At 34.5% G+C, this 24,605-nt stretch overlaps 3 protein-coding genes across 9 annotated transcripts; 1 reads left to right on the top strand and 2 right to left on the bottom strand.

Moving 5' to 3' along the window:
- Nucleotides 1-265: 265 nt before the first annotated feature.
- spcs2 (signal peptidase complex subunit 2) lies at nucleotides 266-7,256 on the bottom strand. 2 transcript variants are annotated; one of them, XM_051129944.1, is made up of 5 exons: nucleotides 7,116-7,256; nucleotides 5,901-5,984; nucleotides 4,317-4,476; nucleotides 4,061-4,196; nucleotides 266-1,518 (listed from the first exon to the last, which is right to left on the bottom strand). In XM_051129944.1, exons 1-5 carry the CDS (start codon nucleotides 7,152-7,154, stop codon nucleotides 1,332-1,334), a joined length of 606 nt encoding a protein of 201 aa, XP_050985901.1. In that variant the 5' UTR covers nucleotides 7,155-7,256; the 3' UTR covers nucleotides 266-1,331. The 2 variants fall into 2 exon arrangements, with proteins under 2 accessions (XP_050985901.1, XP_050985900.1); XM_051129943.1 differs by having other exon boundaries at nucleotides 4,061-4,203; nucleotides 4,324-4,476.
- Nucleotides 7,257-8,691: 1,435 nt separating this feature from the next.
- rnf169 (ring finger protein 169) lies at nucleotides 8,692-18,350 on the bottom strand. 2 transcript variants are annotated; one of them, XM_051129331.1, is made up of 6 exons: nucleotides 17,948-18,350; nucleotides 16,940-17,013; nucleotides 16,496-16,582; nucleotides 16,215-16,321; nucleotides 15,445-15,547; nucleotides 8,692-13,011 (listed from the first exon to the last, which is right to left on the bottom strand). In XM_051129331.1, exons 1-6 carry the CDS (start codon nucleotides 18,312-18,314, stop codon nucleotides 11,869-11,871), a joined length of 1,881 nt encoding a protein of 626 aa, XP_050985288.1. In that variant the 5' UTR covers nucleotides 18,315-18,350; the 3' UTR covers nucleotides 8,692-11,868. The 2 variants fall into 2 exon arrangements, with proteins under 2 accessions (XP_050985288.1, XP_050985287.1); XM_051129330.1 differs by having other exon boundaries at nucleotides 16,215-16,336; nucleotides 17,948-18,327.
- lipt2 (lipoyl(octanoyl) transferase 2) lies at nucleotides 18,185-23,231 on the top strand. 5 transcript variants are annotated; one of them, XM_051129334.1, is made up of 3 exons: nucleotides 18,185-18,316; nucleotides 19,801-20,276; nucleotides 20,996-23,231. In XM_051129334.1, exons 2-3 carry the CDS (start codon nucleotides 19,832-19,834, stop codon nucleotides 21,205-21,207), a joined length of 657 nt encoding a protein of 218 aa, XP_050985291.1. In that variant the 5' UTR covers nucleotides 18,185-18,316; nucleotides 19,801-19,831; the 3' UTR covers nucleotides 21,208-23,231. The 5 variants fall into 5 exon arrangements, with proteins under 5 accessions (XP_050985291.1, XP_050985294.1, XP_050985293.1 ...); XM_051129337.1 differs by lacking the exon at nucleotides 18,185-18,316 and adding an exon at nucleotides 18,930-19,303 and having other exon boundaries at nucleotides 20,899-21,178; XM_051129336.1 differs by lacking the exon at nucleotides 18,185-18,316 and adding an exon at nucleotides 18,933-19,146.
- Nucleotides 23,232-24,605: the final 1,374 nt, after the last annotated feature.

Raw genomic sequence — 24,605 nt, 5'->3', positions numbered from 1 at the left:
TTGAACTGTGACTTTACTGTAATTTGTATTGACTATGTCATGATATAAATTGTTGTGAAATAAAATTACTATATCATGAAATAAGATTTGCTTTTATTATTTTATTTTAAAGGGGGGGATGAAATGCTTTGCTTTAATAGATGTTTTTTTTTTTTTTTTTTTTTTTTTTATAGTATGGATTCAGTATTAGTATCATGATATTTTTCTCCGGTATCGTATCAAAGTCAAAATTTTGGTACTGTGGCAACACTAACCAGAACAGAAGTGTAAAAATGCCTTATCACTTTATTTTGCAATTTTTTTTTTGTTTGATAACAGGCACATACAATACAGGCAGCTAAAGCTTAATATCATCAGACAAAAATGCTTAGAATCCTTCATGGAATTCAGCAAGCCTAATATTTCACAATATGGAGAAACAAACTGCATCCAGATGTACGGTTCTTTCAAAATAAATTACAGATAATCTACTTGAAAACAATTTGTTGACAGAACAACAGAAAGAAAACCAGGAAAATCAGGTCCATTCACTCCTGAGTGTGAAAAACAGGTCAAAACTGATCTGAAGCTCAAAAAAGGGAACATGAAACGATTATCCCTGGTTTAAGCTTAAATGGCCGAACACAAAAGTATCAAAGTGGCAAAGGGGACAACACAACAGATGGACAAGGTCCCTTTTTTGTCACTGAAAGCCTAAGAAGTAAAATACAGAATAGAAAAAAAATGTGCAGATTGAAAAGACACATTTAATAAGGCTTGGGACAAAATATATATATATATATATATACACACATACATCTTCACAAGGCGCCATGAAATGTAGGAGCACTAATGCAGATCACCTCCAGAAGTAAGGAGAGACTTATTTTGCTTATCCTCACAACTCCTAAAAACTTAATGTGAACTGCTCCTTGTTATGAAAAAATACATATATAGACCAATTTTTCATTTTTGGGCTCTTTAAAGTGTGTTTAAATTTAACTAAAATCTACTGACAATGAAGAACACTGTTTTTCTTATTTATGTATGTTGTAGAAACATCTTTATTTTTTCTAAAAGCATTTAAATTGTGACACTGGCATAAACTGAACTTGCATTTATATTAAAAAAAAAAAAAAAAAAGACAAACATGGTTAACAAAAGAAAACTGGACCATTTCTTTACCAGAAGCAATAAAAAAAAAAAAAAAAAAAAAAACACTGTGCTGACCTTATGTAATGTTATAGCTGCAAGCTAAACTCTGAATAGCATCTGTGTTTTGTCCCACTAAAGCCACCGTTACTGTGTGTGCTGGGTCACTGAAGGCCGGTGCCATCAGTTTCTACTAAACGTTACTTTGTCTTCTTGTCTGTGGCCAGTGTGTCATGAAGCTTCGAGACAGATTTCTCATATTGGTCCATCACCAGCGTCCCGTTCTCGTCGAAGAATGCCCCGACTGATTTTGTAAACTCAGTCTCCCTTGACTGCTTGGTTTTCCCATCAGTGAAAGACATTCTTAAAGTATACTGGTCATCAAACCTAATGGAAACAAGTTAGTTAGTTGCAATTCTTTTAGAATCTATGACACTAAAGTGTTTATTTTTTTGTGAAGAATGGCATTACTAGGCAGTAAACAGGTGTTCTATACAGTACTGATGCTTAACATTTATGGTTGAGGTTTGCTGTACCACCCTAGGAGTGTGTGATATTGACAAAAAATAAATTCTTGATATTTTAGGATTTTTACAGTAATTATTTTTGGCAATATTTCGTGTGAGTGTTTTCTTTAGGTAAAGACATTTTTCAACACTGATTGGTTATGTTCTTGCTAGGGCTGCACAATTAATTGAATTTCTAATCATGATTACAATTACAGATGCCACAATTATGTAATCGTTCATTGTTTTAATTTGTACATTTTTACTTTTTTTATATTTAAAGAAGAAATCATGCAGTAAATTGCAGAAATTTTATGCAGTTGCTTTCAACAATGGCATAAAGCTATTCAAAACATCATTCAGTGTAAATTGTGATAATTGTAATTAATAATAATTGCAATTACAATTTCAAAGGAATAATCGACAATTATGATTTTTGTCATCGTGCAGCCCTAGTTCTTGCTCAGTAATTGATTTTTGAGAGGAAATTGAGAGGAATTCAGCTTTAATAAATTGTAAAATTGTCAAAGTGACTGTACTAGTGTCATGACTTCAATTAATCAGGTAAGTTTTTTTGATTACTAAAATGTAATTTAACTAGGGCTGTAATGATTCCTCGATTCTATTAGAGTATTTGGAAAAATAAATAAATAAAATCCTCGATTGCATTTTGCCTGTGTTGAGTAATCGACAAAGTGGCGCATTCCACATATTAACCCTTAAACGCATACCTCGGGTCTTTAGCGACCCGGGACGTCTTTCAATACCCTGTCCCTTCTTCATAAATCATTTATAAACCTACGCAAACACAGGAGAATACGTCAATATTTTTCTTGATATACTAACTGTTCATCACAATTTCAAAAAAAAAAAAAAAAAAAAAAAAAAAAAAAAAGTTTAAACACTCTGAGTTTACACATTTTAATGTCCACATATTCAAGAATTACAGTGACTGTAGCTTTTCTATCATAAAGAAATGTCCAAATATTAAAGACTAAGTGGAAATTTGAATTAAATGTTTGTTGAGTCAATATTAAACAAGGATTAGTTTGCTCAGTAAAGTGTAAAGGCAATCGTCAGGCTGCTGGCGCACTCTGCAGGCATTTAATATAATGTGTAATGCAGTGGTTCTCAACTCCAGTCCTTGGGGCCCACTGCTCTGCACATTTTGTATGTTTCCAATTCTGACACACTCAGTTTAGTTTATGGATCTTTCTCCTAATGAGCCGATGATCTGAATCAGGTGCGTTAAATGAGGTAGACATACAAAATGTGCAAAGCAGTGGGCCCGAGAACTGGAGCTGAGAACCACTGGCGTAATGTACATTAGCTCTACTATTTATAATACAAATTTAACCGTTTTGTTCAATAAAACAATATGATAACTTGCTTTTGATACTTTATTTGAACTAATTGTTGCCTGATTGCTATTATATATGGAATTTAACTCATTTTAAAGGCTATTGTTCACTTAGGTCCATTTTTATTACTACAAAAAAACATATATACTACTACTACTACTACTACAACCACCACCACTAATACTACTAAAACCCACAAAACCAGTCATTAGTGTCAATTTTTGCAAATTGAGATTTATTATCATCTGAAAGCTGAATAAATACGCCTTGCTAGGATAGGACAATATTTGGCCGAAATGCAACTATTAGAATATCTGGAATCTGATGGTGCAAAAAAAATAAAATAAAATAAAAATAAAATAAAATAAATAAATAAATGTTGAGAAAATCACCTTTAAAGTTGTCCAAATGAAGTTCTTAGCAATGCATATTACTAATCAAAAATTAAGTTTTAATATATTTACGGTAGGAAATTTACTAAATATCTTCATGGAACATGATCTTTACTTAATATCCTAATCCTAATGATAATGATAATGAAAAAATAATAATTTGGACCCATACAATGTATTTTTGGCTATTTCTACAAATACACCCGTGCCACTTAAGAGGTTTTGTGGTCCAGGGTCACATATGAATATAAATGTTATTTCAACACAGGCAAAATGCAATTGAGGATTTATTTTTTTAATTATGTATTTATTTTTTAAATGACTCAAAATCAATTACTCAGCAAAAACATAACCAATCAGTGTTGAAAAATCTGTTTACCTAAAAAGCACTCACACAAAATTTTGCCAAAAAATCATTATTGTAAAAATCCAAAAATATCAAGAATTTATTGTCTTTTTGTCTATATCACACACTCCTAGGTGGTAGAACAAACTTCAACTATATATATATATATATATATATATATATATATATATTACCCTATATATAGTACATATAATATAGTAACCCTAAATGTAAGTATTGAAACAGAATGTAATCCAGAAAGACAAAAAGGATAAAATTGTATAAAAAAATAAATGTAAGAAGAAAAACCATTGAAAAACCCACCTTTTTAGGCTAGAGGACAGCTGCCAGGTGTGATCCGGGTCCATACCAGCTGGGTCCTTCTGCATGGCCACGAGGAAGATGTTTTTCTCTTTGTAAGAGGTGTACAGAGTCAAAATTCCCATCATTATGAAGTACGTATTGATCTGTTAAGGAACAGAACTGAAGCAGTGCCCAGTTTGCATTCATTACATTGTCAAACCTCCAATGCAAATTGTTCACCTCTATTCTGTTTTGAGTTTGCTCAGTAAAGGATATGAAATGACACAGCACGCCAAGACAGGCTTGGACTCTGGGAACGGATGCAGGTAATCCCAAATTAAAGCTACAATGGCGAAAAGGCAGGAGACCGTGCAAATGAACAGACGTCCATCGACTAAGTTAAAGTTCTCAATGTAGCCATATTTTTCAATCAGAACCTACAGTTGACACAGAAAGATCATCAATTTAAAACTCATGTAATAGACAAATTTAGTACAAAAAAAAAAATTCAAATACATCACTCAAGAAACAACATGATAAATATGTCCATATACATACAGCAGAAATTAAATGTATTAGTACCCTTAGTAAACATGAGGAAAAACAGCTGTGAAAACACATAAAGGCCTGAAAAAGGATGTGTACTTAAATTGTCCCAATGCCCAGTGAGGAAGATAGTTTCAGGGACAAGGTTCAATGGTCAGATGGAAAAAAAAAAAAAAAAAAAAAAGTACCATGCCCACGGTTAAAAATACTCTTGTTTCTGTATCTTAAATGTCGTAGGCCTATTATTTTTCTGCCAGGGGTTCAGGACATTATCTTCAGTTACACATCATCATGGGTTCTATCAAATACCAACAGGTAAAAGATCTTAACCTGACTGCCTCAGCTAGAAATCTTGAAATAAATGTTCCAACAGGTCAAAACAAAAATGGGTCACTGACCACATAACAAAGGTTCTGCCATGGCCAATCCAGTTCCCTGACCCAAACCCTGTAGAAAATAAGTGGGGTGAACTGAAGAGGAGAGTTTATCAACATCTGAAGAGTCTGGAGTGATTCTGGATGAAGGAATGGTCTCTGATCTCTTGGCAGGTGTTCTCCAACTCATCAGGCATTATAGGAGAAAACTCAGAGCTGGCATTTTGGCAAACAGCAGTTTCAAAAAAGTATTGAATAAAAGAGCCAATAATGAACTGGAGAACAACATTTATTTCAAAAGATTTTCTCAGTGTTTTTAATTGTTTTACATCAAAGAAAGTTTGGATTTTTGTGTATCTTTCTGATCAGCCTTCTTTCCTCATTTACCAAGGGGGCTAATAATTCTGTACATACATATACATACAATACTAGTATAATATTTGAATTTTATTTTATTTTTTTAAATTTATTCCTTCGAGGCGAAGGTGAAATTTTAGCATCATTACTCCAGTCTTGAGTGTCACATGATCTTTCAGAAACCATTCTAATATGCTGATTTGCTGCTCTATTATTATAATTTTTTATTGGTACTATCGGTTATTAACAATAGCTTTTATTGCTGCACTCAATTTTTAAAACCATTTTTGTTGCTTAATATTTTTGTAATACTATAAATGTCTCTACAGCCACTTTAGATTAATTAATGAATTCTTGCTAAATGCAAGTATTAATTTTTGCTTATTTTTATCTAACTTTTCCCATACTTTCAACTGGTGGCGTATCACTGTTTAGACAAAAATATTAAGCAGCAAAAAATTTCAACATTGATCATATGCAATGTTTTTTGAGCAGCAAATCTGCATGTTAGTATGATTTCCGATGGATCATGTGACACTGAAGACTGGAGTAATGAATGAATGAGTATAGAAACGAACACAAACCTTCTTAGCTGCATCATCTAGAGAGTTCTTCACTGCTGCACCATCCCACTTGTCGATCTTCACTGGCTTTTCATCGATCCTCCACTGAAATCATGGAATTAATTGAGATACACTACAGATGCACATGACTTCAGCAGATCACACTGTCAAACTGTCAAAAGATATAATGCTAACTAAACATTGCACAGTTACTGTACAGCTATGGAACAAGACCCCACATTTGTGCTGATACTAAATCTACAGGCATAAAGCAAATTAGTTATTTGTCAGTTTGAACCGAATGTGGGAGGGAAAAAAAAAAAAAAAATTAAAAATTCTAATTAAACCCTTAGAGCAGCTAGTAATGCAACATGTGGCATCCAACATCAAGTCATCTTCATACTTTCAGCCACGTCAGACTCTAAAAATAACTGTTTGGGGTTTTTGCGAAACAAACCAGTATTATTACTGACTGGATATTACAACATAGTAAACAACAAGCTTAGTTATAACACATTTGCTAAGTAAGTAAGCAAGCAAGCAAGTAATAATAATAATAATAATAATAATAATAATAATGGCAAAGAAACAGCAGCTATTTTTATAGCTTTATAACGTTTATACAATATAGTATTTTTTTCTTGCCATTTTATATCTTTAGAAAAATGTCCACTTGAATACATTAAGTGTTTTATTTAAAATATTCTTATCCATCTTCTGAGAACTCGTTAAAGTTTCTGATCACATTAAATAGGCACAGCACTAAAAGTTTTGCGCGTTTTAATATGCATTTTGAAAGAAGGAAATGGAAACCAAATGAGAATATCTATTCAAAGCTGCAAATAAAGACACATTTAACATCAGCTTCCTTGTTCCTAAAACCATATGCTTGCGTTCATACATCATGCTAACGATACTATCAATGAACATGATTCAAAACCTTTGTGCAACGTTGTGTAATCACCTGCATCTACATATATAAACGACATAAAAAGTTACATCTGTTCGTTTGATAATATATAACGTTAATTAACAATGTGCATCCTTTTATACAAGTTTACGTGTTGGCCGCTGACACGCAAACAAGAGCGATGGACGCATCAACCTCCACCTCCGAGTAACGAGTCCGAAAGAGGAGGTATTTATATAAAATAATAAATTGTGTTGCGGTCTAAGCATGGCTGCGCAAATATAAACGTGTGTCCAAAAATGCGGCATGCAATAAAGATTTCTTACTTTTTCCAGCAGACCATTCTTTCCGTTCCTCGCCGCCATCTTTTCTTCCTGTTCATTTGCTGTGACCTGGGTGTGTGTGATTGGCTAAAATCACACAAAAACCGTCCAATCGAAATCGTTCTGCAACAGACCGCCGTTATCTGTCTGAACGTCGAAGAGAGCGGGCTACGGTGGCCAGGACGAGCTCTCTGATTGGCTAGAAGCAGTGACACTTATCCCTCTGCATGGAGACAAAAGTAAATTCTTCGTAAATTCTACATTCGAAAATAAAACTGTGAGAATTATTTTAAAATTTATACAAACCATAAACTAAACTTACAATTTTTTTGCGCCTAACATAAAAGCCGCACATCTTATTACCGCATCACCAAGAAATACCTCCGATTTATACTATTAATTCGTGTTCCTCCTTGTTATTAAAGGTCATTCTAATTTGCTGAGATGCCAATGTGAAGAAATAGTTTAAACGCTGTTTTTTTCTCGACACCAGGGTGATTAATAAGAACAAAACATTTTGACTTTGGCCTTGGCTAACTTTAAGAACGCAAGCTTTTATTTTGTAAAACGTCCAACTCTTCTTACCTGCCAAATGCATATAAATCCTGTTTCACTGCTTGGGTCCCCAGGGTCTGTGTCCCAGAGTCACCAGTCCCACACTGAACCAGGGTTTCCAACAAGATGTATAACAACTGCACAGAGTTATTTCATTCAGATACATTTATCACTTTTATTTACAAAGCTATATACGCAGATGTAGGCTACACTACCAGTCAAAAGTTGTTTAAGATTTTTAATGTTTCTTTTGCTCACCAAGCCTGCATTTATTTGATCCAAAGTACAGCAAAAACAGTATTTTTTTTTTTTTTTTACCATTTAAAGTAACTCTTTTCTATTTGAATATATTTTAAAATATAATTTATTCCTGTGATTGAAGTGTTTATTTTTTATCATTACTACAGTCACATGATCATTCAGAAATCATTCTAATGTTCTGATTTACTGCTCAAAAAAACTTTATTTTTATTATCATGTTCTCAACTGTTTTAAATATTGATGATGATGATGATGATGATGATGATGTAATAAATGTTTCTTGAACAGCAAATCAGCATATTAGAATGATTTCAGAAGGATCAAATGACACTGAAGACTGGAGTAATGATGCTGAAAATTCAGCTTTGACCACAGGAATAAACTACATTAAGAACAATTAATAGAAAGCAGTTATTTTAAGTAGTAAAAATATATTTCAAAATGTTGCTGTATTTGCTGTACTTTAGATCAAATAAATGCTGGCTTGATAAGCAGAAGAGACTTCTTAAAAAAAAAAAAAAAAAAAAAAAAAAAAAAAAAAAAATCTTTGCCAAGTTATGAAATAAAGGCGAAGACTTCTAGTTCACATTTAACTTTCATCTTCCTTTATTCATTTGATTTTTTTTTTTTTTTATCTTGATTTTCTTCGATGAATTCTTCCAAGGTAAACATGACAAAATAAGAAAAGAATGATTGGCAAATGTAATTAATACCTTCAGAATAGACTAAATGTCTGTTAAAAGGGAGCAAGGCATGGTAAGCAAACACATAATCCTCCTGAGAATCTAATAAGATGTGTTAAAAACAAAATATTTAAATACTTTTGAAAACAAAAACCTTATTTGTAAATTCTGAATGAATGCTACATTATTCCATTCTGTCAAGTCTGTTGTAATGCTTAGTGTTTTGTTGACTAAAATAAGAAAATCCTTTTTTTTTTTTTTTTTTTTTTAAAATGCAATATTTAAAAAGATGACATTATTACAAAGTACTGTTCAAATAAATATAATGTGTGCTTTACATCTCCACAGAATTCAAACATATGCAACATTCTCTTTCAAATCCAGCAATACTTTTCAACAATGGAAGACAATCCAAAGTGCTTTGAAAGCCCATCAGAAACAGTTCCTATCTTTGCATCAATATCAATATAGGCAAGTCATATTTCCAAAATAGTACAGTAATGAATAAAAATCTATTTTATCTTCTGCAATAGTACATCTGATAACCTACAGAATTGTATATAACTTAAATTAACTACAAAAAGGAAAACAAAATGGAAAGATTGCCTGATTTGCAGAAATCAGACATGTTGGCACATTACAAAGAAGTATACAGTATAGAAATGAACCTGTTTGTAATTTAAAAAAAAAAAAAAAAAAAAAAAAAAAAGGAGATCAAGGTCAAAATTAGACAAGATTAAATGTATGTGCATTTACATGTGGTCCAACTGAATGTGTAATTTTTCAGCAAAAAGAACATTAAAGCTTTATTGGCAGACACAAAATAAATCTCTCTAGTAAACAAAGCCTTATAGATAAAGTTCTGAAATGAAAGTAGCCCTTAGAGTAGTGTGAACATTAAGCTAAAAGTGAAATGAATAAACTACAAAAAATATAGTGATAGAAAATCAATGTATTTAAAGCAAATTCTCTAACTTGTTTTGCTTGTTGCCAAATCAAGGTGCTAGATGTTTGTTATTGTGGTGTTACATCTTTTTGAGAAGTGTCCAAATGATTACAGTTTGGAGAGTGTTAAAACAGTTAAGACAGAAAATGACATGAAAAAAAAAAGGTTTTAAATGAAAACCTAATTAAGATAGATAATGAAATGAAAAAGGAAATAAAAAATAGGTTTTAAATTTAAAAAAAGACAAATTAAACAATCAAATTTCTTTAGAAACCTAAACTTCAACACTGTTACACAATGCCTTTTAGCGTTTTAATAACCATTTTATAGCCATTCAATTTACTGTTGCTGAACATATTAGCACATTTAGGCCCAAAACACACTCTACACAAACATGTTTGATTTCACACAATGAAATGTAACAACTAAATTTTTAATGAAACAAAATTTGTAGTGTTGCATTCTCAACACTGCCACAAGGGGTGTTATAGCAGGCATACCCAAAAACCGTTATCTACCATGTTCTATGGATTTTCTATGGTGAACTACATACCACCTTTGTCGTTTCTTTTCCTTCGCCCATTTGTGACCCTGGACCACAAAACCAGTCATAAGTAGCATGGGTATATTTGTAGCAATAGCCAACAATACATTGGGTATTGTTGGGGTCAAAATGATCGATTTTTCTTTTATACCAAAAATCATTAGGATATTAAGTAAAGACCATGTTCAGTTAAGATATTTTGTACATTTCCTACCAAAAATATATCAAAACTTAATTTCTGATTAGTAATACGCATTGCTAAGAATTTCATTTGGACAATGTTAAAGGCAATTTTCTCAAATTTAGATTTTTTTTTTTTTTTTTTTTTTGCACCCCCAGATTCCAGATTTTCAAATAGTTTTATCTCCGCCAAATATAGTCACCTACCCTACCTAAAACTGCCAACATGTTCATAGCCTAACCAGCTAAAAAAAATACATCCTAGTTAATGGTCCAAACATTTGAAGGGAATTCTATCACTGCCTTGAGTACTGAGGTTTGTTTCCGCCACAGTACAAGAAAAACATTGTTGACCACACATTTGCATCTATGTACTTGTGTAGAGCAGTTTTTTGGCCTAAGGCTACAATTTTTACTTGTTTGTTTTGTTCACAAAAAAAATATTTGTATGAGTTGTTTGACAGATGTGTCAAGAGAAGCCACTGGAAACGGGGAACGCCAAAGAAAAAGGGTTATGCTACAATTTTGTACAAAACACCTTCTGTTTTAACAAATGTCCTATGATAACTGTTAAACATGCAAATGTCTTGAGGAGCAATTGTGATTGTGATGAGCACAAAGAGATTGAGTACTGTCGTCTCTGGCTTGAAGTACTAAAAAGTCTTTAAGAGTTCTTATAAATAGTTCTATATGTTGTTCTTCTAAACAACATATACATAGTTTCCTCTCTTTTTGAGTAGTAGAAGCCAGTTAAACAGTAAGAGAGCTTGAAACAAAACACTGCAGCTTCAAATCCAGGTCTGAGAGTCCAAACTTGTCCTACCACCATTTTGCCCAGAGCAAAGGCACTTAAACCCAGGGGTTCTCAATTCTGGCCCTCGAGGTTCACTTTCCTGCACAGTTTAGCTCCAACCTTGATCAAACTCACCTGGCTCTAACTTTTGAGCAATCCTGAAGACCTTGATTAGCTTGTTTAGCTGTGCTTGATTAGGGTTGGAGCTAAACTCCCCAGGAAAGTGGACCTTGAGGGCCAGAGTTGAAAACCCCAGACCTAACCCCAGCTTGCTTTAGGTCAGGGGTGCCCAATCCTGTTCCTGGAGATCTACCTGCAGAGTTCAGGTCCAAACATCTTTGTTAGCTTAATTAGCTGGTTCAGTTGTGTTTGATCAGGGTTGGAGCTAAACTCCGCAGGAAAGTGGACCTCGAGGGCCAGAGCTGAGAACCACAGACAGAGTTGAGAACCCAATCCTATTCCTGGAGATCTACATGCAGAGTTCAGATTCAGCACACCTGTCTGTAAATATCAGGTGCTCCTGAAGATCTTAAATAGCGATCATGGTTGGAGCTGAACTTTGCACGATTTCCAGGAACTGGATTGGCACCTCTGCTCTAGTTGGACTCTATTAACACAAGTAGCTTTGGATGAAAAGTCAAAAAAGTAAATACTTTATCTTGCAATACTAATCCTGATATTCGAAAGCCTCTGTAGTGCCTCAACAAAGAAATTGTTTGTGACTGACAAATCGTTACAATAAAACACTACCATAACCAGAGGTCCCTTTAACAGCTGTAGTTAAAGTGCTCATTTCATTTGGAGATTCTTCCTGATCTGCGCGTGTTGTGTCCTACCGTCCCACCTTTCGTAGCCCAGGACCGGAGTTCGTATTTGTTACGACTCGTTTTGTGCCTGTCCACTTTTTGACATTCCCTGTCAAACTGTCTTTGTAGTTTTAGTGCCAGTTCTCTGTCCTCCTTTTCCTGATTCATTCGCTGAACAATCAGATCATCAAGCCTGTTACAGGGATCTGCCCGGGACATTTTTGTCTGTGTGGTCTCTTCCAAATGTTTGGTTTTGTGGCTTCTCTTCTTGCCCCTTCTTGAGGTAGGTCTGTTAAGTACACAGCTCCTGGTGGTAGGCTCATTTATGAAGTTCTCGGGGTCTACGGCACCCTGATTACAGTGTCCAGCGTGTTTATCAAGCATCGGTTTACAAGTTTCTGTGGGTTCACAGAGTGCTTCACATCTGCCACGTCCTTTTGCAGATGAAGTATCTGCAACGGTTTGAGTTACCGACCTGATGTGAGTGCTAGCAGGCTGTGTACCTTCCTTTTTGTTACACTGATCAAATACAAGTCGTCGTTTATTAGAGACGACAAGTTTATCCTTCCGATCCTGAGACCCTTCTGTACTTGACTCACAAATGCATTGATGATCTTGCAAGCTGTCCTTGGCTTCAGCACAGCTGCAGAGTCCACCGTCCCGTTCTTCAACGGGACTCAGTTTAAGGCTAAGATCCTCTGCGATCGGACTTGTGACTGTACCTTTGGAGGTCACCTTGATGCACTGACGATCAACTTCAATCTGCTTCCATTTCTGCAAGATAGTCGGGCTGGCCTCATAGCTTGTGGACTTCTGCAGTGCGCGTGTCAAGTTCCTAGGGGTCGACTTCACGATCGTAGGTTCCAAAAGTCGCCCATCGGGCAACCGTTTGGGTGGAGTGCACGGCGAGCAGACAATAGGCTTGAAATGGTTGAGTTCTTCCGATATGCTATCGTTGCTCTCTGGGCTAATGGACCTTTCTGGTTTTGTTTGAAGCACGAGCGAAGCGGATGAGGTGTGGATGCCCCGCCAGTGGTTTTTCTTATCTAGGCTCAGTACCGGGGCTGAGAAAGAGCGACTGTTCTCTGAAGAGAGAAGGATTCCAGCGTTGTAACTATGAGTGATGATAGCCTACAGTGGGAAAAGAGTGGTAGAGTTGTATCAATGACAATAAAAATGATTGAGTCACTGGACAATTTGCCTATTGCCAAGCCTGCCACACCATATGCTATTTCCTACTACAGGAGTGTCCCATCATGCTCCTAAAGGGCTGACATCCTGCCTGCATAATTGTATGCCAACCTGAGCCAACACACTTGTCTGAAAGTTTTTAGTGATCCTGAAGATTTTGATTACCTTTAACCAGGATTAGAGATAAACTTCAGTAGCAGGATATTGGTGCGGTGGCCTAGTAGGTAATGTTGAAAGATGATTATATACTAAAAATCTGGCTGTGCATTTGACAAATAAAAATGCATAAGATCCATTTGGAAGGAGTGGAAAAGTCAAAGTCGGTTGTAAAATCAAGTGTGAATATCACAGATTTCACTTCTCAAAATAGGGCTGAAATGATTAGTCGACATTATTGAAGTCAATAATAAAAAAGAAATTGTCAACCATTGTTGTTGTCAAAAAGTCTTTTGATCTCTTATGACCTAATGTAAGGGTCTGTAATATACTGCATACTTCCCTACAATATAGTGGGCAAAAATAGTATATGACAGAAGTATGATGTAGAAGTATACGTCATATACGTATGATGCAAAAGGTACCAGGATGACCTACTACTTCTGGTGAGATTCTGAAGTGTGCATACAATGGACAATTTACTATCCTATGAGGTCATGGGAGAGGATTTGTGAATGGCAGTGAAGCAACACAAATGACACTGCTAGATCACATGACAATAACCCCATGGTGAGATTACACTCATACTTATTTAAAATATGTACTTACTCAGGGCCTAAAATTAAAGTGGTCATCGGATGCCCATTTTCCACAAGTTGATATGATTCTTTAGGGTCCTAATGAAAAGTCTATAATATACTTTGGTTAAAAATTCTCAATGGTAGTGTAAAACAACACCCTTTTTACCTTGCCAAAATCTGCTCCGTAAAAATCATCCTGTTCTGGTCGAGGTTGCTTTAAATGTTAATAAGCTCTGTTCGCCCCGCCCCTCTCTTCTCTCTGTGGAGTGATGAGCCTGTTTACCTTAGCCACATCTAGCCACATTTAGCCGCTAAACTTGCTAACTAGCACGTTATTAGGAAAGGCGATCGCAAAGATTCATTAAAAAAAATCCTTATACTCAGTTTTGCTGTAAGTGAGGCTGGATCAGAAATGATTTGCGGGAACATAGACACATTTATGTAGATCGGGAGGCGCATTCCCTTCACAAACAAACGTAATCCACTTCATCTTTAGCGGCTCAGATGTCGGGAATAAATGACGACCACTATGTTCATTATTACATCCAGCAACACAACACCTCAATTGCTCAATCAGAGATATTCTTATCTAACTTACATCCCTGCTCCGGCATCGGCAATGGAGTTCGGACTGTTACAGCTGATTTAAGTCTGAGTTAAGACACACATGTCAATCAACTATCGTGGGAGCGGCCTCTGTTGGTGTGAAGACTTTTTTAAAATCACTTAAATTAAAAGTCGTTATACATTTCCTATAAAAGCCTAAAAATAAGAAATAATAGCTTTCGATTACACTGTAATGCTGAATGGCTATAATTAATAGGTAAAATTGAGGGAAAATGCATTTAATAGAGACACCAGTAGTAGGGCAAATTAAAAACATTGTAAATATATTTAGTCATTGTAGTAGTAATGTTGACAAACATCCTGATGAGATATGCAAATATACGCTGCATACTTTCCTAATTGCTGTATTTGCTGAATGCTGACAGTAGATGACAAATTATAATAGCATTTACAGATCAATTACTAATAATACAAAAACCAATATATGTATTTTTGTAGGCATTTACTTTCTTTGTTTAACAATTCTGTCCAATAATTTATTATTAATTTACATTTTATTCAACAGTAAACTAATGAACATGGAGAATGGGAGCTTCAGACACTGGTCTTCTTAGTCAAAAATAAAAGTTTAATAAATTTTGAGAAATAATACAACATATTGGTAATTTGTAACAGAGAAGAGAGGAAAAAAATAAATAAATAAAATAAACTTATTAGCTGATACCTCGCATGCCTGTAATTTTTTAATAATCATGAAGATTGTGATTGTTTGTTCATGAGGATTTAATTAGGACTGGAGCTAAACTCTGTAGAATTATGACCTTCCAGTGCCAGATATGAAGAACCCTGTTGTAGCAAAATGTATGAACTGTACTAGAAGTTGCTTCAGATAAGCATGTCTTCTAAATAGCATTACTTACTACAACTTATATTCTGCAACTAAGTTGAGAGCCAAATACATTTCTTGGAACAACAGGACTGGTGTTTTATCCAACAGTTCACCCCAAATAACAAATTAGACTGATTATTTGAACAGACCCGTATTCATGCAATATCTGAAATATTATACCTTGTCAGGAACGGCTTGATGTGTGTGACCTCTGCCTTTTCCTCTTCCATCCTCAGAATCTGTACAGCTCCTGCTCCTCTGAACAGCACTGCTATGAAGACAACTGTAACACAGCACAATGACAGTATGGATGTTTATCCCTTTTTTACATTTCACAATCAGAAAACAATTTATTGAGAGAAGCATTAGTCACAATTAAGGTCAATTCAACAACAATTAAGTCACCATGTTTAAACTTTCCTCTGTACTGCAGCCATTCTGATATATAAAATAGTAATGTGCAGAGACAGATGTCAAACCGATTAATCTTCTGATATTTGGCATCAGCTAATATTAATATCTTGGTAAATAAATAGTGCTAATTCATGTTTGTGGCAATTATAGCTCTATAAATAAAATTAATTTTAAAATAACTGTGTGTGCGTGCGTACTAAATATGTGTCTAATACATTTACAACTGCAATCTAGACAAATTACATCTTTGAATAATTTCAAACATATATATATTTTTTTAATTTACTTGACACTTTACATAATTGCTATACCTCTGTGTTATTTCACAGTTTTGATGACTGTTATCCTAAAATGTCATAATAAAGAATGAAGAGGGTGTGCATGTTTTTTTTTTTTTTTCTTTTGAATTGTAATGTATCCCATTATTGCAGGCCCTCCTCTCTAGAAGCAATGAAAAAAAAAACTATACAGTTCGACCCCTGATAATAAATAATTAAATAAAATCAGAAAATGCTAATGTAAAATAAGAGCAATACCCTCTATTGAAAGCAGGGGAGCATCTTGTTTTTCGCACAAATGCTGAAACATGTCTGGTCCTCTTTCCCACCGGCTCTTCATTCTCAGAATCTGACACTCCACAGAACTGAAACACAGTAAACTACCGTGCAAGATGAATGATCATACGTAATTGAGCAGTAACTAAACAATTGATAAAATAAATATCCCAAATTATGAAGTATATCTGTATGTGAGCATGTTTAGAAGTTGTTTAGACCCAAGCAGGTAACAATGATAGAAAGAAGAGTTTTTAACTTACAGGATACTGACAAAGTTTCAGCATCCCACACTCTTCTTTTCTGTGGATTTTTTTCTTTCTCTCTTCACTTTCTTCACTGCCTCCACCCTGAAGAAATAACACTGTGCTTTATATATGTACAGTATTTTAGGCTATAAGGAGAACATATAATAAAATAAACTCATTACAAACCAGAAGCGCTTTGCATTTTACCAAATGCAAAATAAGAACAGACTTTTCTTTACTGCCCAAACGAAAGACTTTTGTGGATGTTTCCACTTTGTTGGAACAATAGTTCAGTCATTTTGTCGAAAGTTAATAGAATAGTAGCCTAGATGTTCAAAGACACTGTAGAACTATATATTTGTTCGTAAGTGATTAAATAATGTGAGAAAACTGCATATTCAAAAGAGCAGAAAAGAGCATATTTACTTTACTCAGTAGTGTCCTAACCCTGGGACTTACCTTCATCTTTTGTTTCTCGTACTCTTGACGCATTTCTCCAGACTTATGAATTGGTTCAGGCGCACGAAAAATTTCTAAAACAGAACAAACATAAATATATCAGAAAAAAATGGCCAACCGGCTCACTAAACAGACCAGACCAAAATAAACACAGCTGATAGTCTCTAGAATCTCAGTTCTGTCACTAGCTCCACCCACTGGACACACACATGCCTGGGCAAGTTACCACAACTGATCAAGTTTACAAACAACCAGGGTACTATACTACTACATAAATAATACAGGGAATGTCTTGTAAGTATTTGAAGTATATAGCAAGTCAGATGTGGGTAAGAAAACTAAAAGTTAACAAACATTTTCTTTATATTATATTATGGGAAAAAAATAATATTTTTTAAAATAATTTATTAATTCTAAATGATTTCATCAGGTATTACCAAACTGATCCTTTTCAACAATGTTTGCTTGCATGATGTTCTTGCGTTCGAAAACAGACAGAACGCTGAATAGTTTGACAGAAAATCAGCAAAACGCCACAACCAAACCTAACTGTACATACTCCAACAAACATATTTACGGTTTCTGTTAAAGTTAAGCCAATAAAATTGTCTTTAGTAGCCAGTGGAATACAACACAGAGTACTCGAGACGTTTTTTTTCGAAGTTGAAAACGCAACGTGCGAGACGCGACGCGACTGGGCGTTTGTACACAGACCAAACTGAAAAACAGCGCAGACGGAACGCGTCATGTGTGAACGCCCCCCAACAAAACAGCGCTGTTTTTCTTCCAGATACTAGTTTTAAAAATCTTATTTACGTTGTTTCTTCTCCTTTTTATAGTATATTTATAAAATAAATAAAACATTTTATTTTTATTTCTAACCATTCTCATTTATTGTTAAAACGGTCAACTGAACTGAAGCTTGGACACTGTCATGCCGCGATTTCTCGAAGCGTAAATAATTATTTCAAACTCATGATTATGTAATATATGTCAGGTCATACTAACCTCCGTCCGCGATCTCTCCGTCTCTCTGTTCCATCCTCCGTTTGCATCTCTCCGGATGACTGAGCCGGACCAGCTCCCAGAGTTCGGTGTTGACCAGGCTCTTCTCCCGGGACTGTTTACGGGCCCAGCTGGACACTCGCAGCCGGCACAGCGGACAGCACAGACTGATTAACTTCACCGTCCGCTGGAAACAATGTAGGCACACCGAGTGTCCACATGGCATCGTTACCGGCTCCAGCAGTATTTCGGAGCACACCGGGCACCGGGCCTCCTCCAGAGTCAGAGGAGCGGCGAGAGCGCCAGGCCTGGTTTTGCTTCTCTGCCCCAGTCCAGTGGATTTGGCGGACCCCACCGCCGCCATCTTCATTGGTATGTGCCTGCGTCTGGGTTTGAAAACAAGCCCCGCCCAGCCATGGCGTCACATGCAGCGGTGGTGGAGCGACAGATACTTATTTACATTAATAAAAAAATAAATAATAATAAGTGTCATTTTTTTTGTAAATATATATATATATATTTCCTGCATTGCCTTCCTGTATAATTTTGTTATTCATACTGCCAATAATTTTGTCATCATTTAATTAAACTCAAGTTGTTTGAAATCTGTATGAATTTCTATATGAATTTTTTTTGGAAGCTTTTTTTTTTTTTTTTTTTTTTTTTTTTTTTTTTTTTTTTCATTCGTCACTTTGGTTGAAGCTTTTGTCTAAATAATAATAAATAAAATAAAATATATATTAAAATATATTTTAATTAATAATAAATAATAATAAAAAAATAATAGTTAAAATACAATTAAGTGATATGATTTAAATTTTAATTGTCACAGTGACATTTTAATGTTTTTTTTTTTTTTTTTTTTTAATACAAATTAAACAAAAAACTACATCTCGAGAAATGTATTTATGTATTTAGTCAAATTCAAGTTTCTTCAAACCTGTAAGAATTTCTTTCATTTATATATTTTGAAGATATTAATGAAAGAATACTAATCTATAATACTGTCAGTGGGGAACAGCAACTGTTTGGTAGCAGCGTTCTTCCAAATATATTCAAAAGAATATTATTCGTACAGGTTTGGAACAACTTGAGAGCTACCGCACCAAACCAGCAGATGGCAGTAATGCACCACGCTTTCCGCTTTCACCCTGTGGTGTTAAAGCAGAGAAAGAACTGTAGTGGCAATATGGCAGCGTACTGTAAGAAATGACTTTCTTTTAAAAGATGAATCAAGCTTTGTGAGCTTTTTACATCAGTGTATGTTTGTACTTGTTTTCATTTGGTGGATCTAGTGTTAAAGCTAGTGTGAAATGAGCACATTACAGTTCATGTTGGATTCCTCTTACAATATAGCAGGTTAATTTCAGCTTATTATTATTATTATTATTATTATTATTATTATTTAACTACTGAATTTTCTTTTTATATTTATAGATCATTTGCTGGGTATAAGTGTACTTTACAATTTACAAAACTATGTATGGGAATTTATTTATTTATTTATTATTATTATGTTTTATTTATTTTATTTTTTTTAGCACTTTATTTTTATTTGCAGCACTTTTATTTCTTTTACTTTACTACACCTTTTCACAATACTTATTTTTATTGTAAACATAATACAGAGTAATATTATTTATTTATTTAATTTTTTAAAGCAGAAAAGTTTGTTATACAGTATGCTTCTGTCATTTTTATTCATTTTTTTTATTTTTAATTTAGTTTTAGTTTTGTCTCCTTTTCAACTTTTCATGCTATTTCATGCCAACCTCCTTCATATTCATTGGATTCTGTTTTATGGATTAATACAAAGTACAGGGATTAATTGTGACCTCATTTTCTCATCTATTCAGTTGACGCATCAAAAGCCCATCTGAAAGCACAATGACAGTCGGTAAGACAGCTGTGAAGGTGGTGCATTTAGGAAGGATTTCCTACCACGGTGCCTTGAAGGTCCAGCAGCAGCACATAAAGCAACATCTGGATTTGTCCAGCACCAACCCAAACACTTTATTACTGTGTGAACACGAGCCTGTGTACACCATCGGCATCAGACAGGCTCCTTACCCTCCTAAGGAGGAGCAAAGACTCAAAGCTCTAGGCGCAGACTTCTTCCGTACCAACCGAGGAGGTCTGATAACATTTCATGGTCCTGGTCAGCTGGTGTGTTATCCCATCCTTAACCTGGGCTGCTTTAAGAAGAGTGTGAGATGGTATGTGTGTGAACTGGAAAAGACGGTGATCAACATGTGCAGTAAATTCGGAATCGAAGCCACCACTTCTCCAGATACAGGCGTCTGGGTGAGCAACAACAAAATCTGTGCAATTGGTAAGTTACTTTTTAAGTTTACTTTGCTTTATAGGAATTGCTTGCTGGTCAAAAATTTGGACACCTGTATGTGTCATTTATTATTATTAATTTGCTAATTTTATAATAACAGTAAAAAATATATACATGTATTTAAATTTTATTCATATTTTTTAACAGATGTAATTTAAAATATCTCCATCCAAACTATTATAGATTAATTCCTTTCAAAATCAAAGACAAAAACAAAAAATATTAACTGCTACTGAAGCATTTCAGCAAGTTTTATCCACCTTTATTTATATTTATTTCTATAGCAATTTATAAAATAAAGATTGTTTCAAAGCAGTTATTTAAAATAACTTTAAAGTGTACGTATTTTATTATTTTTGGTGTTTTGTAACTGCATTTATATGCTTAAAAAATATCTACTGAAAAAAAAACCCTAATATTATGACACATTTTTACAATTTAATTTAACTCTGTTTCTGTTTTAATAAATTGTAATAAACTTTTAAAATAATAAAGATAAATTAAATTTTCGTAAAATTTCATTGTTCACCTAGAAAAAGTGGAGGATATTACTTTCATTTGTAACTTTTTCATTTTAACCAAAGAAAACAGATTTATTTTATATTTCCAGGTTTAAATGAAAACACTCACAGGACCCCATTCCATCTTTTTGTCAGCAAAACAAAGTTCAAGAGAAGACTGAGATATAGTATAATGTTGTTTTGCAGGTATTCATTGTGGAAGATATATCACCTCCCATGGACTGGCTCTTAACTGCAACACAGACATGAGTTGGTTTGACAACATTGTGCCGTGTGGCATTGTGGGTAAGGGTGTGACGTCACTGAGCCGAGAGCTAGGACGGGACGTCCCAACTGAGGAAGCTGTACCAAAACTGCTGGAAGCCTTCGCTGAACAATTTAACTGCACTTTAACATAATTAATAAATGTTTGAATAGTTTCAAGTGTTTGAATATGTGCTTGTATTGATATGGCTGTTTATGTGCAATATCATTTTATCTTCCTGAAGAAATACTGTAGTAGTACCATGGTACAGTGATGTATCAGATGGAAATGGTACAGCATACTTGCAGTATTCATGGAACAAAGTTGCTTCAAAGAATATCATGGTCCAAAAATGTTGTTCATGGATGACCAAACAGATTTTCTTCGTTTGTTTTGTTGAGAAATGTTGCTTGAGCAAGTGAACAATATAAACACTGAAGACAGAAGTGATACAGTGCAGCAATACATTTTACAGGGTTCCCACGGGTCCTTGAAATACTTGAAAGTTTGTGAATCTGAAAAATTATAAGGCCCTGGAAAGTTTTTGAAAAGAAACATACATAGATACAGGTCCTGTATTGCTTGTAAGTGCTTGAATTTATTTTGTTCCATATTATTCCCTTGGGTCTGCTAATGTGTTATTTCTTCAACACTTCATGGCCTATGCATACTACCTTGCTTGATTTACGTTAGTTAGGGTGACCATACGTCCTCTTTTTTTCTGGACATGTCCTCGTTTTGGACCTAAAATATGCGTCCGACCGGGATTTCTAACCTCCCCAAAATGTCCAATGATTCGGCTTTTGCTTTTTACAGTCACCATTCATTGTGTGTGTTTTTGCATTAAAGCCCTACGGGACTGTTTTCTTGATCCCCCTCCCACTGAATTTCGGGCCATTACCGCCTGCTCACGCAATCATTCTAATACTGAATAAAATTTTCACGCATCAGGGAGCCAGTATCCTACGCGGAGTGTTTAAATCTCATTTAAATGAGCAGCTATTCACTTTCAATCGATCACACACACACTGTATAAAGGAAGCACATCTTACAAGATCAGATATGAACACATTATCTGCTAAGCAGCAAATCCTCCAGCATGATTTGTCAGTCATCTCTCCTTACTCTTGTCTTGACCCATGGTCAGTTAAATCTGATTCCTGCAGCTTGTGTTGGATCCAGGGTTGCCAAATCTGCATTTTTTGCACAGAACTGGGCCGATTTTAAACTCTTGCGGAGGCTTGATTTTCTCCTGTAGGTTAAATGTTTAACATATTGCATAAATTACATTTGACTGAAATGCTTTTATTGAAACATTTTTCATTCTACCTATGATAAAACTAGCCACTGGTAGGAAGCCTTTTAGCTGTGTTTATGATCAATCTGCACAAGGGTGACTGTAAAAATATACATTTTAGGTATGGAAATTAAATATTTTGAGTTTTGATATGGGATATGGTCATTGTGCTACTTTGGGGGCTTTTTTATGCAAAACAGAAATACAACAAAAAGAATATCAGATATCTCTGTCATATAGCCAGAAATAAATAATTGAATTTGAGGGTACTGGACCTGGAAAGTCCTTGAAAGGTCCTTGAATTTGAAATTAATCTAGGTGTGGGAACCCTGATTTTAGGATCTAACCTCAAACTAACATAAAATATGAAAACACTAATAACAAATAGGCATATACTGAATGAATTGAGGTCAAAATACTATTCTGACTGGTTATGGCTTCTGGATTGTGTTCTAGAAATTAAAAGCAGTTATTAAAAGCAATATCACTGATTATCTTATGACACACCTATGTTCTTGATTTCTAAGCAAACTGTCATGGGTCGCTCAGATGTTAACCGTCAGTGACATCTGGATATGTACTAAGGATGTCATTTGTGTGTGCTGTCTGTTAGTGGTTTTCATGACTGTACGTGAGACATACTGCTGGCATGAGATCAGCAGGATAAAAATATTCCAGGCAGTGATTTGAGCATGTAATTATCATGAATTATTTAACACATTTTCCGGAAGTGGACGAGTACAGTAAACACTACTGCATTGCTGACATGGGAAAAATTAGTCTCCCTTATACCAAATTACACATGTTGGTTTTAACATTCATAAATTATTAAACAGAAAACCTGAATGAGATTAACACTGCAATTACCAATTATTATTATAATAAAAAAGGTGGGTATTGTCTTTCATACATATTCTTTTATAATCTCTTTCTATTGTATTATTATACTACTCTACCATTCACAGGTTTGGGTAAGCTTTATGTGTGTGTGTGTGTGTGTGTGTGTGTGTACTTGTTTTTGCTACATTGTGGGGACAAAATGTCCCCACAAGGATAGTAAAACCTGAAACGTTCATCTGAAAATGTAACAATGCAAACAGGTTTTCTGTAAGGGCTAGGTTTAGGGTTAGGGTTGGGTGAGGGGATAAACAGTATCGTTTGGTCAGTATAAAAACTATAGAAGTCTATGGAAAGTCCCCACAATTCACAAAAACAAACGTGTGTGTGTGTATGGGCCATTCTACAGAACTGGTGCAAAGTCAGATTTGGAAACAACTTGCATTCTCTTTTGGAAAAATTTGTCCTCTCCCCAAATTTGTCACCACCGAAACACAGCAATATATAATTTAATAAGAAGGGTTATATTGACCGATTATGATTTTGTGTACATCTACCTTGTAAATATATGTTTTGCTATTTTATTAAAACGTTTTCAGAGGTAACTCAATAACAATTACAGTTTCAACAATATTTCAAGTGCAGTTTATGAGAATGTTGATCATACTGATTTCAAATTTAAGGATTCATTAGTTTGAATATACATTGAACCAAATGCTATCATAATGTCTTACATTGTAAAAAATAAAAAAAAACACAATTTGTTGAGACAAATTGTTTGTTGAATAATCTGTTACTCTGCTGCCTTAAAATTTTAAGTTGAGTCAACTAAAATAAGTTTAATCAACTTGAAATGTTAAGTTGTACTAAGTAACAACTTAGATATTTGTGTTTGCTAAACTTAACAGATGGGTAAGTAACCCAGCTGCCTTAAAATTTTAAGTTGATTCAACTCAAATATCTAAGTTGTCACTTAGTGTAATTTAACATTTTAAGTTGAATAAACTGTTTTTGAGTTGACTGAACTTAAAATTTAAGGCAGCCAGGTTACAAATTTTTTTAAGTTGACTCAACAAATTGTTTTTTTATAGTGTAGTTGATAATTCAATATACTTTTATACATTTTTGACAAAACATCCCATGTTTCGGTAGTGACTAATGTTCTGGTAGCAACCACATCACATTACAGAATTTTAACTTGCATACTAAAAAAAAAATTTGCATAACTTGTACAAAATTTCTGTTTATTTCCCCCAAATAAAGGATTATGTGTTCCCTTTTGTCACTACCGAAACAATGATGACATGTTCCGGTCATGACTGTTGCGGTAGTGACCATTTTAAATACTTATGGCCACAGCTCAAAGATGCTAATCAGCACATGGTTATCTAGCACAGTTCTGAAAATTTTACACACAT

This window comes from Labeo rohita, chromosome 15 (genome assembly GCF_022985175.1).
Source record: "Labeo rohita strain BAU-BD-2019 chromosome 15, IGBB_LRoh.1.0, whole genome shotgun sequence".
NCBI classification, from domain to species: Eukaryota; Metazoa; Chordata; class Actinopteri; order Cypriniformes; family Cyprinidae; genus Labeo; species Labeo rohita.
The sequence above is the reverse complement of the archived record's forward strand: the minus strand, read 5'-3'. Positions and strand labels throughout refer to the sequence as shown.

Bases quoted from the DNA above. Each gene is read 5' to 3' on its own strand.
- rnf169 (XM_051129330.1), bottom strand. From the start codon at position 18,314: ATGAAGATGGCGGCGGTGGGGTCCGCCAAATCCACTGGACTGGGGCAG. The intron at 16,583-16,939 runs GTAAGTCCCAGG...TTATTTCTTCAG, and splicing joins ACGAGAAACAAAAGATGAAG to GGTGGAGGCAGTGAAGAAAG. The intron at 16,337-16,495 runs GTAAGTTAAAAA...CTTGCACGGTAG, and splicing joins TGAAACTTTGTCAGTATCCT to TTTACTGTGTTTCAGTTCTG.
- lipt2 (XM_051129334.1), top strand. From the start codon at position 19,832: ATGACAGTCGGTAAGACAGCTGTGAAGGTGGTGCATTTAGGAAGGATT. The intron at 20,277-20,995 runs GTAAGTTACTTT...GTTGTTTTGCAG, and splicing joins CAACAAAATCTGTGCAATTG to GTATTCATTGTGGAAGATAT.
- spcs2 (XM_051129944.1), bottom strand. From the start codon at position 7,154: ATGGCGGCGAGGAACGGAAAGAATGGTCTGCTGGAAAAA. The intron at 4,477-5,900 runs GTTTGTGTTCGT...TGTCAACTGTAG, and splicing joins TAGATGATGCAGCTAAGAAG to GTTCTGATTGAAAAATATGG. The intron at 4,197-4,316 runs CATATCCTTTAC...AACAGATCAATA, and splicing joins CTTGGCGTGCTGTGTCATTT to CGTACTTCATAATGATGGGA.